The sequence below is a fragment of the Pieris brassicae genome, chromosome 1 (genome assembly GCF_905147105.1).
Source record: "Pieris brassicae chromosome 1, ilPieBrab1.1, whole genome shotgun sequence".
Classification (NCBI taxonomy): Eukaryota; Metazoa; Arthropoda; class Insecta; order Lepidoptera; family Pieridae; genus Pieris; species Pieris brassicae.
In genome coordinates, this window is record NC_059665.1 from 13490456 (window position 1) to 13509596 (window position 19141).

A 19141-nucleotide genomic window follows, 5' to 3' on the forward strand; every position below is an offset into this window, starting at 1 on the left:
AGTGCGGATGTAATGATTTATCTCTTTAGCATCGTAATTGGTTGAATTGCAAGTGTTTTGTTCGACAGTATGAGAGACTTGAATCGCATTTAATTACTGTTAGCTATTAGTAGTGTCAATTCAATAATGAAAAGATTAAAAAATATAATTAAATATACAATTCATTAGGTTTGAGATATTATCAACCGTATATAATAAATAGCGTTTAAAAGAGTCAAATTATATCTTTGTATTTTTTAAAATTCAATACGCAATACGAAAAAGCGTCTCTTTCATAAAGGAAACATATATGTGAAAAAAAAGACATCAAAAAGTTCCCAAACTTCGGACCAGAAACATTTAAAAGCACAGATTATTACTCGCATTCTTACGGGAAAATCAGATAATCCTGAGCGTTCAATATTCTTGAAACAACACAGTCTCAATATTTTTGTTCTATATTTCAGTGTGGAATCCCGCACGAGGAAATAAAAATAGGTTGAAACGAACACTGCGGAATGGACGCAAAAGATGGCTTTATATTTGCAACGTTTTCGTCATTTAAGCGTTACACTTTTACTACAAAGCTTACTAAACCTATTTCCTTTTTAATAAAAAAATTGTAATTATTAACGTACAAACATAAAAGACGTTGTAAAATACAAAAGAGAGAAAGTGAAAATCGGCCGGTCACATTGCCCGCATTTGTAGATGGCAGATGGGCCAAGAAGACCATGAATGGCCCAGTGGGAAGAAGAGAGGACACCCCCCACAAGAAACTTGGGAAAATGGAATAAAAGAAAATTGTTGCAAAGAATAGAGACAAGTGAAGAATTTGGAGGAGACAAGTCCGTCGTAGGTCGAGAAAACATAAATAATATGTATTTAGTGTAGGGTAGTACTCGATTGAGAGCTTTTTTTATTTTATTTAATTATCAAAGTAAACATATATTAGTAAAACTTCTACATTAAAATTGTCCATAAATCTGCCGAGACAAAATTATAATGAATTTATTAGTATTGGGCCCAATCATAAACCTACGTATATAACATACACGTGATCTAGAATCTCGATGAACGTGTGCTCTATTTATGCGGTATCATTAAGGTGAGTGGCTCAGCACCAAGAAGCAAGGAGGTTGACAATTCAGGTATAACATTACACACCGGAAATAGATCATGTACTGTAAAATTATGTTTTATTTTTCTCTTTCTGTTCTAACGACTTTAATACGAATTTGTACTGATAAGACAATACAAAATCGTATTACGGTAAACTTTATAGTATCATTTAGAATTAATGTAAAAAGTGAGTCATAAACGATGTTTTACGAAAATGTATTGCAAGTGAATACCTTTATGAAATATCCTAAATTTTCATTTTTATACGTATGTAAATATCACCCGTAGATTGGATAAAGCTTTACTCCATAAATAATTTGTTTCTTATTTACAGTTTATATATGTATTATATTATCGTATATTTGTCCGTCATATTTGTATTTTTTTTATTAAATAAAATAAAATTGAGTAATCATTTGGCGAATGGCATTATGGATAAGCAAGAATGTAGATCTACCAATTGGGTTTATTGGATTATCGGCGCTGTGCACACGTTGGGAAAGTAGCTAAGTACTGAAACCATTATGTTACATCTAATACTTTTTCTATGTATTTGTTTATTTCTAACCAGACATTGAAAATATATTTATTAGATGAATAATAATAACAATTTATTTATTTGCAAGAATTTGGTACAACCATATTAACGTACAAATAATATGAACTATTCTTAATTGATAGTTTATAGAACAATTTTTTTCTCCAAAAGTTGCTACTTTTATTTCAATGTGTGTTTGTGATGGGTAATTCAATGTCTCAACAATGAGGTTCTATTTCCGGTAAAATACATCTCAGCACCGAGTACTTATAACAATGAAAAGTTAGCAGTCAAACATATAATTACATTGCTTTCTCTTATATTAGTTATTTTTGTGTATTTGTTTTTGTATACCGTCAATAAATCTCTGCCCTATATTCTGTTGAAAGTAGTAGTGTTAGTAATAACTGCCACAAATCAAAACCTGACAATGCAACCATATGATGGTTTTGTAAACGTTACTATAGTTTACTTACTGTTAATGATTATATTAGGATCCATATAAATGAAATTTCAAAGTATATAATTAAGATTTGGAAAGATTAATTATTGAAAGAAAACAACACACACCACAAACAGTCACCGTGACCACGCACGCTGTAAAGCACGCGAGACGTCGGAAAAATTTAAATTTAAAATAATGTAAAATAATTATAAGTTTATAATAATACAAATAGCTTTAATCCGGTAAAAAAATTGTTTTCATTCAATGATAAAAATATGTAAAAAAAATGACGCTAGTTGCCACTACCAAAAGGTAGCTTTACAGTTCACTTGAAAAAGAATGGGCAAGAAACTTCATACTTACTCTTTTAAAATAGTTTATACAATATTTTGTATACATTGATCTGATAATTATATGTGAAGACCTCTTGCACTAATAGACTTATGAGCTATATGATGTCCTCATACGGCACTAGGGCACGGCACACCGCCACTATATTCAGACTAAAATTATATAATTATATAAGTCATTAATGAAACTCAAGCTTTCCCAAATTATTTGAACCCGTTGAAAATTGTCAACCAACAGGTTTATTCTTAGTAAGCTAATTGTAGACTGCGATATTCCGTATTTCATGAAAAAAATTTAATTACTTCATGCGACATAATACTAACATATCCCTATTAATAATTCGCATGTTATAATTCAAGGCTGTATGAAAATATTTTCATAAAATTCTTCACCTTACGAACGCTACAATCAAAATTCAGAGCATGTTCTTACTGTGCTATTCATTTATAACTTATATTGGAGTCGTGATGCGGAAGATATCAAAAGAAATATATACATATATACAACTCCCGTACGAAGCCTTAGATGGTAAGCTATAAACTTGATAATAACATTATTTAAAAGGCATTTCACGACCACAGTTATAGATAAATTACAGAATATATAGAAACATATTTTAATAATTAATTGAATTATTGCCTATATTTTTGAACTAAACATCACTACAATATTAACATTGATTGATAGATAAAATAAGCTATCAGACAATAATTATTTCATACAAAAAAACCTGTTTAAATATGGAACGTATTTATAGTGTAAAAAGTGTTAGATTCTCACCCAACGGTTCCGTTCAGCGCGTTAACCAGCCCCGGCCTTTCATAGCACATATGCATACCAGCTGCCCCGCCACCCACTTTATCACCACCGAACGAAATTGTTGCAAATTATTTATACACTTAGACACAATACAACTGGCACTTTAATCGACACCACGTACGAACATTTTACGTCACTTAAAATCTGTGATTAGCTGTAAACAATTACTTGTCAACTCATGCCGCGCTCGAACCCTGTGCTCAAAACAAACTTTAGCCCGAGTAACAGCTATTATAGAAATGCAACAATTTACTTTTGTATACGACGTTTATGCATAAACGTAAGCGACACCCCGAAATATGTCGTTCGAATATAATTCGTGGTTAATTAGACTATTGTATAAATAAAAATAAAAAAAATCAGTGACGCTACAACCTTTGTAGGTCTGGGTCCCAGATATCTGTATCTGTTTCATGATCTGCCTGACACACGACGTCGATTTTTTGCGACTAAGGCATGCCGGTTTCCTCAAGATATCTTATCGCGAGTGTTAAATGCCGCATACACACTGAAAGTACATTGGGTATAAAACTTAGGGAAGTCAGTCGCACGCTAAAGCACACTGCTCGTCTATTGAATAGAGCTATTAAAAACTATACCGTATTGACGTATACTATAATAAAGTTTGTGCTAAGTCAAATCGACAAAGTTTTCGACCGTAAGGATCAATTACGAGTAGAAGCTTGATAATTATATTATTCAACTCGACAGGTAAAAGGGAAGAAGCGTTCATTTAATTTTCACCAGCCTTCCTATTATATTACTGGATTAAAAAGTTTATGAACGGAAAAGTGATTTTTAGAACGTTAAATTTCCCTTTTAAATTGTATTTGGTAATTAAATTTTACTAACGCCGTTGAATTAGCAAGTTATGTTCCGTTGTAAAACGTTTTATCAATGATATCCAATATATTATCTCGTTATCAAGCTTTTTTATCATTGGACCATATACATATTTACATAAGAAAGTTATTGAGTTTTTATATAAAAGAGTTTAGAGCAACATACCGGCTATATTGACCAAAATCAAAGGTCCCGGCTGAATTCTCTTGTATTAGGTACTTAATAACAACTTCATCGGATGGTACGACTATCTGTTTTTACGACCAAAAATGAGTAGTCCCTTCAATGTCGTTATAACAGATTTTGACTGTATTTATAATTGCGTCTATATATCTGTCTATACAGAGCAATGTTGGCCTAGTGGCTTCAGCATACGACTCTCATCCATGACGTCGTAGATTCGACCCCAGGCACCAATAGACTCTCTTTGTATGTGCGCATTTAACACTCGCTAGTACGAAAGAAAACATCGTGAGTAAATCTCTTTGCCTTACACCCATAAAGTCGACGTATCTATCAGGCACAAAGGCTGATCACTTACTTGCCTACTAGATTGACAAATTATAATAAAATAGACAGAAATCTAAGGCCCAGACCAGAGTTTGTTTTGTTATATATATATATTTATTCCCCAATTATGCGATACAAATATTTTCACATCACGGTTTTTCATCCAAAAATCTTGTCTAACCCACATTCTGTACACATTAACCTACTTTAATGTCGAGGTCGAAAAAACTATGTCTCGTCATCAATCAGTTTCTTGTTTTTGGTCATTTTAAGTAACCTTGAAAATAGGCAAATAATTTCAAGACGTTAAACAATAGCAGGTAAAGGTGCATTGTTCCTTCATTAAGGCTCCTTAGGGTAGATAGAAACATTTGAATGTATCTTCTGAAATATGTGCCACGTTGGCACAAGAAACTTTTAAACTTTTAAGAGAATTAAGTAATTAAGCGCTATAAACTACAACCGAACATCAATTAAGGTCACCCACTATTCTTATTAAGACTTTTTTAAAAGTTAAACCTCAAAAATAAATTGTATTGATCATTTCATTTTGACCATTACTTACAACTGTAAATCATACACAGGATAAGGTCTCGTCGGTGTCTCAAACTTTTCTAATCTAATTTAACTTCCAATCTTCAGTTACCGTTTCTATTGTCTGGAAGCTGACGTGTTTAGAAAATCTAATATAGTTAGATAACAACAACATACAGCGATTTGTCATTAATCATAATCCCGATTTCAGCGATCGAGCGCGTCACGCATGAGTCAACATCATGGACACCGTATCCGTTTGTCTTACAAAAAAATTACGCCAGAGCGCACTATTCCATCCAACGATCCAACACTGCAATCCAAATGGCCACAGATTTCACTGCGACGGCGCTCCGGGCGGGTTGACAACATGCGCGCATTCCGAGTCACGTCACGTTCACCCGCGTCCGTGCGAAAACCCGCCAAAAGTGAGTGTTTGGACGAGCCGAGTCGTAAGATATATACGTCTGCACGCTGTGAGATGTCGTGCGCGACTGCCGTCCGCGAGGCGTGAGGCGGGGAGGTCCGCGGGTGAGACGCACGCCGTTCGCAGGTTATCGTCGAGTACAGATAATGATGTCAAAAGTGGATCAGACTAATGCTCTCTATTATGTTATAAACGTTCCAAATAACGCGATATTGCAGCATCAGGAACGATTCCCGCTCTTATTGTAAGTTTCCACATTGTTCCGATCTCATTTAAATAGTTGGATATTATGCTGATAAATTTATCGTTTATCATAGGCGCCCAAATGATTAAATCCAATTATATGGTTTGGCTGAGAGTTTTAAAAATAAAACAAATGAATATTGAACACCGCGATCAGCATGCATCACTAATTGAAATAAGTTTGGCGCCCACCTTGACATCAAGCGCTGGCGGCCTGTGATCACGACAAACAAAAACTCACCTTAACTTGTAATCCCACAGCAATAAATCGCTTTGTCCACAATGAGTCCTAAGCCTGATCGAAATTTGTTGATTTTGGGACTTTCCGAAAATGCGCCGTATCATGAAAGCGTTTGAGTATTAAAAGCTCTGTCGGCTCATGTTAATGACACGTTTGGATGTCTCGCACACTTCCCCTCAATATTATCTCTCACAAAATAGGGTTTAGTTTTCACCAACTCGACTCCGGTCCGTTTATGTTTCCTTTTAGGAAGGTTTTGTGTGGTTGAATATTTTGGTTGGATTAAGAAACGGTTTTCGTTTGACGAATGTATCAGTCGGTCGAGGTTTTGTGGCGAATGTTGTGACGATGCGGTGACGTAGAAATGGGAAAGTTTTTTAGCTCAACGTGTCGAAATGGATAAAATGGCAATTACGAGGTTTCTCAATATTTAGCTAAGCTCGCAAAGCATGATCAATTAGCATATCAAACGAACTACACATAACATATTCCAATTAAGTAGGGCAAGACTTAAGAAACAATCTTTAATGAACCGATTCGCGTGATATTTATTAAGTGGAGAAGTTAAACAAAAAACAAAGACCACAAACATTGCTTCCGTCAAACAAGTATCGTGAACCATAATCCAATGAAGTAAATTGCTAATATGCCGTGACCCAAATATCACAAACGAAGCTACTACGTCGCGGCCGTAGCGGATATAGGCGTATGTCCCAGGAGTGAAGGGGGCAGAGATATAGGACCGACAGGGGATCGAGCACTCTCCAATGAGTGAGGCTTCGCGCGATAATTTATTAGCCCCATTGATTTAATTGCAACGATCCTTGAAACCGTCTGGACTCTGGTCACTGAGAAACATACCTATGTAGATCGACAGAAAACTACAGACTAGATAACATAAAATATGCAACAGACAAATGTTAATTACAGATCGCAAACATCTGCAACAACTTTGATAGTCTAAATTTTGTATTATGCAAATTGTCCCTGCAATACACCATTTAAATGTTTGAACTTAGTAAGAAAATAAAAACCATAAAACATTTCTCTTTAAGAACTGTAAATCCTCTACACCCTTTACAGAACCCCTTAGAACGGTGGGCAGGTGCGACTTAAAGATGGTAGCAACGCGCACGCACGTGGGATTTTTGGACACCAATAGATTGTCAAATTTCAATTAAAATTAGGAGCAGGTAGCTCAACCTTATCCCTATTATCCCTATTACAACAACTTACATAGACGTTTGGGCTTTTAGATGTAAATATTTATTAATTACATTCAGCTCGCCAAATCCTGTTGCCTTCGTATCACGGTTAAATATGCATTCAAATGGCTCTCGCTCTGGGAATTCGCATGCTTCTGAAGAACCAATGTAATATAATATGTTCAGAAACGTACAATGCTTAGATACATACATACTACGTAGATAATTGTTCTAACTTACTGTCACTGAATTAATTTAAGACGAAACGAAGAGCTTCGTACATGCGATTCGAAGTTAAATCTAAACACTTAAAGATAAACAGTTTGTTTTCCAACACTTGACGTGTTACTAATGACGTCAACGCAAAGATAATATATTATAATTTACTATTTTAATATCTTAAAATTACGATTTTAAAATCTAATCTTGTTCGAGACATTGTGTATGTAAATAAAACTTAAATAATAATTATAGCCTTATATTTCAAGTACTTTTGGTTTGGGTCGGTTTCCTCACGATGTTTTCCTTCACAGTTCCAGCGAATGTTAAATGCGCACGCACATATGTAGAAAATTGGTGCACAGTCGAACTTAAGACCTTAAGGATGAGAGTCGCATGCTGAAGCCACTAGGCCATCACTTTTGCACAAAACACATATATCTATCTTCTTCTATTTAACTGAACTGTCTGCCCTTTTATGGGAAAAGCTTCTTAAATCCTGCCATTCCTATCTGCACTGTGCCACTCTCTGTCATCTGCTGTTTCCTAAATCTGATCCCACCCACCTTCTTAATTGTCTACACCAGTGTAGTACTTTCTTGCTTCATTTTCCTGTTCCGCTTGCCATGTGCTCGGACCTTTTCCACTAAAATTTATTTATATTTATTGTAACGGTTGCTACCTTAAGTTGTCCTTCTTAATGATGTATTCTTTATTTTATCTATTATTTTCTTCCCTATCGTACATGATAACTAAAACTTTAAACGGATATTAACTAGTTGAAGAGCACTCGAAACATCGAGTTACGTAATTAATTCGCGTTTACAGCAATATATAAAATAATGTTGAGACAACCACTGTCTAGACACTAGTTGGCTGCGTACGTTATTACATTAAAAAGTAGCACATTTTCCTAAGTGTAACGAAATTTGTTCCGTGATTTACTTGTTTCGTACTCATAAAATTTAAATTATTTATAACAAAAATCAATTCTACTAAATATATATATAACTAAAGACGAAATACATAATATATACAAAAAGGCTACATAACTATGCGAATGCTGAGGCAATCCAACTTCTTGCTACAACAGGAATAAGACGCCTAAAGAGAACTAAACCTTTTGAGTTAATAAACCTAGTGTAGTGAATATAATTGCAAGTGCGGTATCTCGGACACAGTAACATAGTGTCAAACATTATAGAACTGCTAATGAACATAACCTTCGTTTAAGCTATTCACTAGTATTGTATAAAATTAAGTAAAGTATCTTTACACATACATGATTGTAATTCGTGTAAAGTCTTTCGTGAAATTTATTGTAGGAAAAAAATAATTTAATGATTGCACACACGCATCTTAATGGAAAAAATACAACAATAAAATTAATAACGGGACGAGGTCCTTTCTATAGAAAATAACGGCAGTTCGCGTCCCATACAAAAAACGTACCCAATTCAAACAAGTATTTTGAATATAGAACCCAGGTTAGTACGAGTATGAGGTGAAAATACAGATACTAATTATCTGGCAACAGCACCGGTTGCGACACAGAACCTAAACTCCACTAAGACAACTCCCAACTCTTGAAAGATAATCACATTTTGTACTCCAACGTTCACAATTATATACAAATTGCCGTCATTAATACACTTACAGCATTTACGACGTCTAGTGAATTCTAAAATTTATTCGTATACCCAATAACAATAAATATGTCAGCGCATCAAGACCGCGCAAAAACTATATTATAAGCATTAAATTAACATTTATTGCAAACAATTAAATGGATTTGTATATCTTTCCTTTTTCCCCAACATATTTCCGCAACGAATACTAAAATTTGAGGTCGGTATGAGAATACCTGTATATAAGGTGTAGAAATGACGCATAACACTTTATATAGCCGAAAAATTACCGTAGAAGTCGTACAAATAAGTCGCATTAAAATTTATACTTTTTTAAACGCAATACATAATATCTTGAGGTAAGCCACAGATAAAAGCGCTGTTATTACGAGGATATTATATATACAATGATGCAAAGACTATATCGAAATAACAATACAGATAATTTAAAATAATCTTATGAGTCAAACTACAACTTATAGAAGAAACGTATATAACTTTTCGTGGAAGGTGAGCCAGGAACAAAGACAACAGACCTTGCATTTATTGAGGGGGTGGGCGGTGGGGGTCCCGTAACTGATGTACGTTTGAATTTTCCGTCCTCGTTGCTTTGTAGATCCGTAAGTTACCACTAGACTCCACAACAATGGAACGAAGAATTTTAAGTTGAAATTATGTTTGTGTAATAACTATATGGTTTATGTGCATCGCAAGTTTCATTGTTACGCTTATAGGCTTAAAGATAAAACAATGTATGAAAATATAATTTCGTTACAATAACTAATAATTATGATTGAACGATGATTTGAATAATCCTTCAAAAATTGTTTTTTACATATTTGACGAGGTTAAGCAAAACGCTCGTGTCTTCTAATCGTAATGGTCATGCGTAATTTTACTTAATAAATTTCGACTCTGAATCTTTTCTCTTCTCTATGCACCTCACATTACACAGCCGAAGGTGGTATGAAATATTATATAAGAATATAAGAAAAAGTACCAGTACTAAACCCTTCACCGATGTGAAAAATAAAAAATGACGATTACGCTGTATTTTTTATTTGGATGGAGGAAAGTACGAAATAATTATCGCGACGAGAGCGCTCCAGGTTACAACTCGTAGAGCCCCCTTCACTCTTGTGTAGTGCTAGGGGTCTAACCGACCCCAAAACTATTGAAGTCGAAACCTGCCACCGGAAATACTTGTTGCGTTACATATATAGAAATTAATGATAACAACACATTACACCGAAATTGTAATTACCAAATTCAAATAACCAGAAAACTGCAAAAAAAAAATATTGTCAATGACTCTTCACTTGGAAACGCGATACTTTTTATACGATGTGAAGATTTCAACATAATTACAAACATTGAATCGTTGTCATATAATTAAAATGTTTTAAAAACGCGTTGCTATAAAATAAACAATACATATATTACACTACATAATTATAGGAAGCGATTATGCCCGTACAAATAACACTAATACATTAATTAATCACAACACCAAAATCCGAATAAAATAGCTGAATCCCGTTTTTGCGAATGGATATGAAATAATTATGGCGTCGAACAGGGCACCCGCAACCCCCAACCCGCGGTGGGGAGTCTCTCCGGCCCCTAAGCGGTGCAACCGCCGAGTATTACCGCGAATATGACAAAAAAGGGACTTGTTGCTTTATCACTGCCACATTTTTACGGGCGTCGATTTAACATACTGTCGTGAAGTTTTATGAATGACCAACTTCGTCGACATTATAGAAAACAATTCCATAATGTTGTGAGACAACTTTTAGCAATTGTTAGATTAATTGGAATACTTTTGATTTCTAATTACGCCTTTATTGCATTGTTATTAGGTCTAAATTACAATGCACCGGTTTAGGTTCAGTTACGTAGTGAAACTTATGTTTTTTTTTAAAAATGGAAGTGATACCCTCTCAATGCCTGAGGGCTCGCGGGTGCGTTGCGGGCCTATTAAAAATTAAGTAGAATTGGCTCGGAATACTTCAGTGGGTAGCTGATTCCACATAGTGGTGGTGCGCGGCTAAATTACATCTAAATAAACATAAGATTTTATTGATATATATCAAAGACTTAAGTATTTTATTAGTATTTTTAGTGTACTTAGACCTCTGTGAGGGATTTTGCTGACTACATATTTAGTAATACTACATCAGCATAACAGGAATTGTTATGACAAATTCTATCGTGGGACACAAATTCTATCGTGGGACACAAAGTCAGTCCATTACAAACGCGATATGTATTCTGAAAATTCAATTGATTCTATATATTTTTTTAAACTAATAAGATCTAGATTAGTAACAATCAATATACAGTAGGTATTTACAATTTTCATAACCTACATAGTAATAATATAAATAATTTAAAATTAATTAAAAAAAATATAAACAAATTTAAAAGGTTTGGTCCCTGTGGTAGTGTACTTTATCAGATTCATATTTATAAAGTGAAATTCGGTGTGTCCAAGTACAAACATACTGAAACTCGACGAGCCTTAAAGTATTTAGCCATATATTACCATTGTTCAAATGACCAACGTAGACATTATAGGCGGAATTACTTTTACACAAAATTATGACACATTAAATCCAAAAACTAATACAGAATGTATCATCTCCTTCCCCGTATATCATTTTGTTTGTCTTGTTGAGGAAATAGGCGCACCGGTGGCGTATAATTCACAATTTGGTATTATTAATCGTCCCATATTACGTTACTCGTGTGACATACGCGGCATTACATTCAATATTAACTATAATTTACGCTTAAACTGGTGAACGTATGTTGATGTTGCTGATTATATAATGTTTTATGTAAATTGTGTCTTAACTTATGCAGCCCAAAACTTGTTCCCAGGAACTCTAGAATTACGCTAACGTCATTTAATCCTACGATTTTTAGCGATTTCCCACCAATGATGACATACGACTGTGAGACTCTCTTAGTTCAAGTCTGGTCCCCGGTTCCGCGCTCACTCAACAAGCTATGGAGAGAGCTCGGTGCTTGTCCACACGATCGAATCAGAAATGAAGAGATCAGTATCAGAACTAATGTCACTGAGTTTGTAAAAATGACAATGAGCGGGACGGGACACATTGCCCGAAAAACGGATGGGACAAATAAGTCTTGGAGTGGAGGCCGAGGACCATTCGACGAAGCGTTGGACGGCCTCCCACTAGGTGGACAGATGAGTGAAATAGTGAGAGCGGAGGAAAGGCGCGGGAAATTTAAGGGAGAGGGCTATGTCCGGAAAAGGACGTCCATATACTCAAACGAATAACATTTAATTTCACATAAACCTAGTACTTTTATCACGTTGGCAATGTTTTCATCATCAATAAATGGACTATCCAAAACAAAAAAATCACATAGGAATTAATAAACCTTAAAGCAAGTGCTAAATCTATAATTCCCTATCTTAAAATGTAATTTATAATTTCCAAAGAAAAGTAAAAAAAAAAAAACATTTAACAATGTCAGTTTTTCAAAAACTTGGGTTAGAATTTCTCTTCTCGATAGCATCTATCGAGTATCGTGTATAAAAGTCAGTTAGAAAGAGAATGAAACCCTCGTCGAAAGGGTTGTTACTAAATAATAAAAATATATTATTACAATATTGAATATAAATATGTATGACTTATTTGAGGCTAAAGGCTTGGGGCTAAAAACTATACAGGAGTTTAATCTTAGATATTTCTTTGAAGACACATACACAGTTAAATCAAAAGCGGAAGTGAAAATTCGTGGGCCAAATCTCAAAACTTTTAATAAGTTAAAGGATCCCGAGCATCTCGTTGCTAAATATTTTGTAAATTGCACTTAGGAATTGCTCGTTGCAATGCAGACGGCTCGTGGTCTTATTCTAACGTATAGATACAGATTTTACTTATTTAATAGAAAACTGGTACCTGCGACTTCGTGGAACTTATTACGAACCATTGTTATACATATTGAACCAATATAATATTGATGTATTTGTATAACTTAACTTTAAACGATATTTTTAATCTTCCTTGAATAACTAATAATAATGTTTCAGGTATAAACTACGCTCAAAATAATATATATTTGAAATATATATATAAAAGTACGCAAGCCACGACTTATTCCAGATAATCTTCAAACGCGTTTTCGAAGGAGTAAAGCAAATCGAATGGATTTATAAGATCACACAAAAATACATACACCCACACATTACTCACCCCAACCAACAAATTCGTAAATACAATATTAAATTGACAAAAAATAGTAAATTGACTTTGTTACTACATAATATTCTTATTTATAACATTTCGCAACCACATAAGACATCTAACAAAATATTCCACTCGGGTCACTCTATGCAAATCGTCAATCTTCCAACTATAAATATAAAATATCGCAAGCCAAGAATAATCCCCCGTGCGCTGAGCGGCAATTACTAGCAGTGGTCAAAGCCGGCCTCCGAGATTAATCAAGAAGCAAATAGGTGTGCGAGATGACGTCACGGCCACCGCCTACCTGTTGATTATTAACTTACGTTTGACGTTTTGAATTATAATCTGGAACAGGTATAGACATAATATAACCGGAAGGAAGGAAACTCTTCTGACGCTTCTTTGCACTTCTGACTTTTGACTGAGGACCCAAAAATTGACGGCGTATTTCAGGCACAAAGGCTGATCACCTACTTGTCCATTCATATTAAGAAAAAAAGGAACAATTCTAAGTCCAAGACCGTGTAGCACGACGTTTTGTAAATTGTTAATATGTCACGTGGTGTAAATTCGGGAAATCATTTATTATCATCGAGATAATTAAATAAACTTTATATTCCTACTGCAGCTGAAAGCCAGCAATTGGTACAGGACAGGTAGCGCTAGAAGTTTCGAACCCAAAAAGTCTTGGCCTCAGAGCCAGCGGAGTGAGTGAGCTAGTTAGATAATGTTCTTATTAAACCAAGAATGACTCTCTAAAAATTCCCGTGAAGAGTAATAAAGACTGAGAAGAAAAGAGATTTTTTACTAAAACTAAAAAAGGACGCATAACCCAGCTCCCATTTATAATAACGGGATTTCATCATCAGTTTGTGAATTACCAAAGTTAAGATATATCACTTTGTGTGATTGAAAATATTGAAAGATTTTTTTCAAGTCTCGCTGAATGGCCATATCATGCAGTAAGTATGCGGAATTAAATAGGTCAACTAGCACTGGATTTGCAGCGTATTAAAATACTAGCTGGTACAGGTTTAAGAGCATGGAATAAGTGAAATTGACTCATCAAAATCTTTCATAGCCAAACTTATTTTATGTATTCTATTATAGGAGAAAATAATTCTAGAAAACACGGTTTAATAGCAAAAATATAAAATAGTCGAAACCCTAGCTGTGTAGTTATAAATTGACTTTATATGTGCGCAATTAAGGAAGACATTGCGAGTAAACCTGAAACCTTGAGTCAGGCATGAGTCCGACTCAATAATTATACATACTAGTTTTTATAATAACTTTAATTAAGACTCATTCCAACTGATCCTTTAAAACAATAAATAATAATTGGTGGCGCTACAACCTTTTTAGATCTACCTACCTAACCTAAGGTACAGAACTGTTACATGATAATTTGTCAATGTAATAGGCAAGTAGGTGATCACGTGCCTGACGCACGCCGTCGACTTTTTTGGGTCTAAGGCAAGCCGGTTTCCTCACGATGTCTTCCTTCACCGTTCGAGCGAATGTTAAATGCGCACATAGAAAAAAGTCCATTGGTCCACAGCCGGGGATCGAACCCACGTGCTCGATCCCTGACCCCCAATTTCCCCACATTAAACGTTCAACTGAAAATTGGTTCATAAAACTGCACTCAAGCTTTATTCAACGACTGATGCTCGTACTTCGAAAACCGAATGAAGATAAGATAAGATTCACACCCTTATTACAAGGTGAAACGAACCAAAATCCCTTAAAGCGCTCCAGCACATCTGCTTTTAATAAGGAAGTTGCAATGATTTATGCGGTTCTAATTAAACGGTTATTAACTCAACAAGTTAGTAAGTTTTCTTTTCAAATTATACTTGGTGATTAGACGTAGTTAATAAGTTATAGTGGACTGAGATTTTGATAACGAAATTTATTTAATTATTATTATTTGGAAAATCATAACATAATGGATGTGGATGCTCGATAATTTGATTTTTTTCCGGTCCTTCCAAATACTCGATAAATTGAACAAAATCAATTAGTCAGCTCAATAAATTGAAGAATAGTCGTCCTAGCCAACATGCAAGAATTTGTAATTATCCGGGATTCTCTACTCTCTATAATTTAAAGTGTTTATGATGCACAGGCCTGAGTTAAGCTCGTTGGCGGTTGTTGTTAAATGAAACAATTTTTGATCGTTTTTACAACAAACTCCCAAGCGAAATTAGAGAATTATGGCAGAATTCAAAACTCTGAATACACGTAAATTAATCAATAGAGCTTTTTATAAATTTGATCAATATCTAAATGATCCTAATCCTTGGGATTGATTTGCTCCCGTTCAAACAATTGGTATAACCAAAATTTAGCGATTAAAAAGAGTGGCGAAGTATTTCTTGCCAGTTCTTCTTGTCCGCTTTACGCCCGTGACTTGCTAACTGGTAGTAAATGTCAATTTAGAATCAATTTAACATCTTTTACGTTGACGTTAATAAGTGTACTTGTTTACCTATATGAAGCTACTACTACTTTGTTTGAAGCTGGGTGTCAACTGACTTCAACCGTTTAATGTATGAGCTTATAACTAAGATAAAATTAAGAGGGGGAGTTGTCTTGCTAACAAAAACTAACATGGCTTATCTAAGTGTTCATGTAAGTGACACTTGAATACAAGTATAGTTGACCTTCTTGGACATATACGGAAACAAGAATGTGGTATTACAATGTATGAGAGTGGAAAAAACGAAAGCACTCATTTTGGCTTCAAGTGTGCGGTAATTATTAACTAAAATATATATATATATATATATATATATATATGTAACTTAACTAATGATAGGTTACATAGATCCTGTGAATTGGTTTTTTTTTGGACAACGATAGACTGAAATCGCTCAATGAAACTGAACTGGAGTACGGATTTCTTCGTGGCAAGAGTGAAACACGAATTTTGTTCAGTCTTATTTACTTGTCTCGTGGTAAGCGCTTGTTATTTCCAACTCTTGATAATTTCAAATTTATCTCTGGTCCCTCGAGTTTTAAATTATCGAGAGTTGACTGTATAATACTGTATTTCCAAGTGCCGACTCTTGTTTCTTCAGCCTTAGCACAGAGTGGAAAACGAAAGACAAAACGATGGTTCGTTCCGTTTAATCGTGAATTATTAACAGTAACAAACCATAAATTTAATTTATTATTATATTTATAGTACTTATTTCAAAATAGGCTTAAATTCACGTTAAATTTATATACTGATATTAGTATTTCTGAGTTTAGTTAAGACCACATTAATAAGGCAACGCACTCGCGACCCCCCTGGTATTGATAGTGTCCATGGGCGGCAGGGAGTATCACTTACTCACTCACGTATCAAAAATCAAGAGTCAAATACGAACATATATTTTACGGCAAACATTAACGTGTACCAGTTAGTGGATGTTGTTTCAAATTTAAATAAAAACAAATTATAAATACTTGTTTAAACGCATTTGCAGCAAACCTTATATCACTTTATCAATGCCAAGGTTCTTAGGTCATATTGTTATGTAATTATCTTTATGTATGTAATATCCAACTTGGGTTACATATGCGAAAATATTTTTAACCTTGAAAATTATGATAATTCACCATGAAAATATAAAAACAGTCGCGCTATACCTTTAGGTCTGGGGCCTCAGATTTCTGTATCTGTTTCATGATAATTTGTCAATCTAATAGGCAAGAAAGTGATCAGCCTCCTGTATCTGACACACGCCATCGACTGACGGGTCTAAGGCAAGTCCGGTTTCATCACGATGTGTTCCTTCACAGTTCAAGCGAATGTTACATACGCACATAGAAAGAAGTTCCATCGTAGCACAACCGGGTATCGAGCCTACGACCTCAGGTATGAGAGTTGTACGTTGAAGCCACTAGGCCAACGCTGCTCTCAAATTCTCTATGCCCGATAATTGAGCTTTATCGGTTTAAATACGTTAACAAAACACACACACAAAAGCATAGCCCAAAAGGTATAGTAATCATAGCATAATATTTGACTTTTTTCAGACAAGTGTTCGACTAGTACATCCGAACTGTACGCCATACCACTTGCCACAAAGTCTCTTATTGAAGTGCTATACGAATATAAATTTATCATATTAACAGGGCACAAACAGCGCTAATTAATTCGACACGTGATAACAGATGAAGCATGTGAGCGGACTAATAATTACGTAATCGAAAACTGTGTGTATTTTATTTTCTGTGTGTATCTATTTTCAGTTGCTCCATGAATATTGAACTAGTTGATGTCAACGGCTTGGACTGTGCCTACGGGCAACCAATGCATATAAGCTATAAAATCGTTTTATAAACAACGATTGCATGCATTTTCTTTTCACGGTCAAACTTATGGTTACTCGAAGTGAAGTATTTTCCGCAGCCCATGGACACCTGCAACACCTGCAAGATGTTTGGAAGTACGTTGTAGACCGTGTACACGTGTACCGTGTACGTTGAGTGTTACCAAAGTTTAGTTGCTAATTACAAAGCACAGAGCAATTGCTTTACTAATCATTTATATCTTGTTTCATATAGCAACAATCTACCACTGTCGTTTAAACGGGTCAGTAACGGATGCAGCATTTCGGATGAATACCTGCAACTTAGTTACATCATCGGAGGTCGCGGCAGAATACGAAATTTCATCCGTATCACCTCGACGTCCGTCGTACCACAACTGAGCATTTTTACCGCCATTATGTTTCCACCAGCTGCCCACTGAAGTATTTCTAAGCCAACTCGACTTAGGGTTAAAGAAAAGAGAGTACAAAACTAAAAGGCCGGAAACCGCGAGCCTTTGGTATTGATTAACATCACATAAACCTCCTATCCGTTTGCCCGTTTGTTCATTAAAAACGTGATCTTACAACACACTTTTCTTATGCCAAAAATAGTCACCTTAAGTTTTACCGTCCCATTAAGGCATTTCAAAATCACTTTAAGGCGAGGGCTTCGGAGGCGCCCGCGCGAAGCCCATTAAAACCGACACGTGGCCTGATTTATGGGACGCGATGACAAACCATCCATCCAATGTTTTATGAGAATACGTTTACGTAAACGTCAATCACGATTGCATCTGAACACTTAATTTGCCTTGAAATTCGACTATAGGATATAACATAGAACATAGATCCCCTATGTTTATCCGAGCCCGTGCTGCACCCGCACGCTTAGGCCCTTTGTCAATCAAACTTATAGTTAGTTTATAGCGCTGAGCTTTTTCCGTATGCAGTTTGACATATATGACAGCGGTCGAGACGAAATTGTATCTTGGATCTATAATATACTCTATATCGAGAGTTTAACTCACTACAGATCTCTATATATGAATTGACTGGAACTACGTTCTCCACCTATGAGGTGCCTTCCCAAAAACAAGATGTATTTTCTGCACCGTTGATATAGCATATATAGTAATGAGTACATATACAATACGGTATATGTTACAAAATATCTAAAATGTATGACAAACACAAATGTTAAAAATATAATTAAAATAGATAAAACAAAAATTACCAGCAAAACAGCGGATTAGGTTCAAGATAGGCGCATAACAATGCTTTCGTTGTTAACTTAATATTAAAATCGCTATTGAAGGTAATAAACATCTACCTACCCTCAAAAACTTTCGCGTTTATAATTTTGAAACAATGTTTTCTTTGCTTTCTAAACTGACATCGGAACTCAATCAAAATTCATTTCAAACTAAATCTTAGTGGAACAGATTCCTCTCAATGTTTGTTGAAACTTAAAGTTTTTAAGTTGGCGGCTAAGTTATCTAGA

At 35.0% G+C, this 19141-nt stretch overlaps 1 protein-coding gene across 9 annotated transcripts in view; it reads right to left on the minus strand.

The window, feature by feature from the left end:
* The window catches only part of LOC123716503 (AF4/FMR2 family member 1), a 198734-nt gene that overhangs the window by 94821 nt on the left and 84772 nt on the right, over positions 1-19141 (minus strand). For 4 of the 9 annotated variants that reach the window (XM_045672338.1, XM_045672305.1, XM_045672314.1 and 1 more), the window contains exons 1-2: positions 5173-5618; positions 3216-3408 (exon numbers count right to left, since the gene is read on the minus strand). The exons of 2 other annotated variants lie outside the window; for them this stretch is intronic. In XM_045672338.1, the coding sequence (XP_045528294.1) occupies positions 3216-3271 (56 nt within the window). In that variant the 5' untranslated portion in view covers positions 3272-3408; positions 5173-5618. Of the gene's footprint in view, positions 1-3215; positions 3449-5172; positions 5619-19141 lie in introns of those variants that run through there. 3 more of the 9 variants (XM_045672295.1, XM_045672287.1, XM_045672277.1) reach the window with 3 other exon arrangements.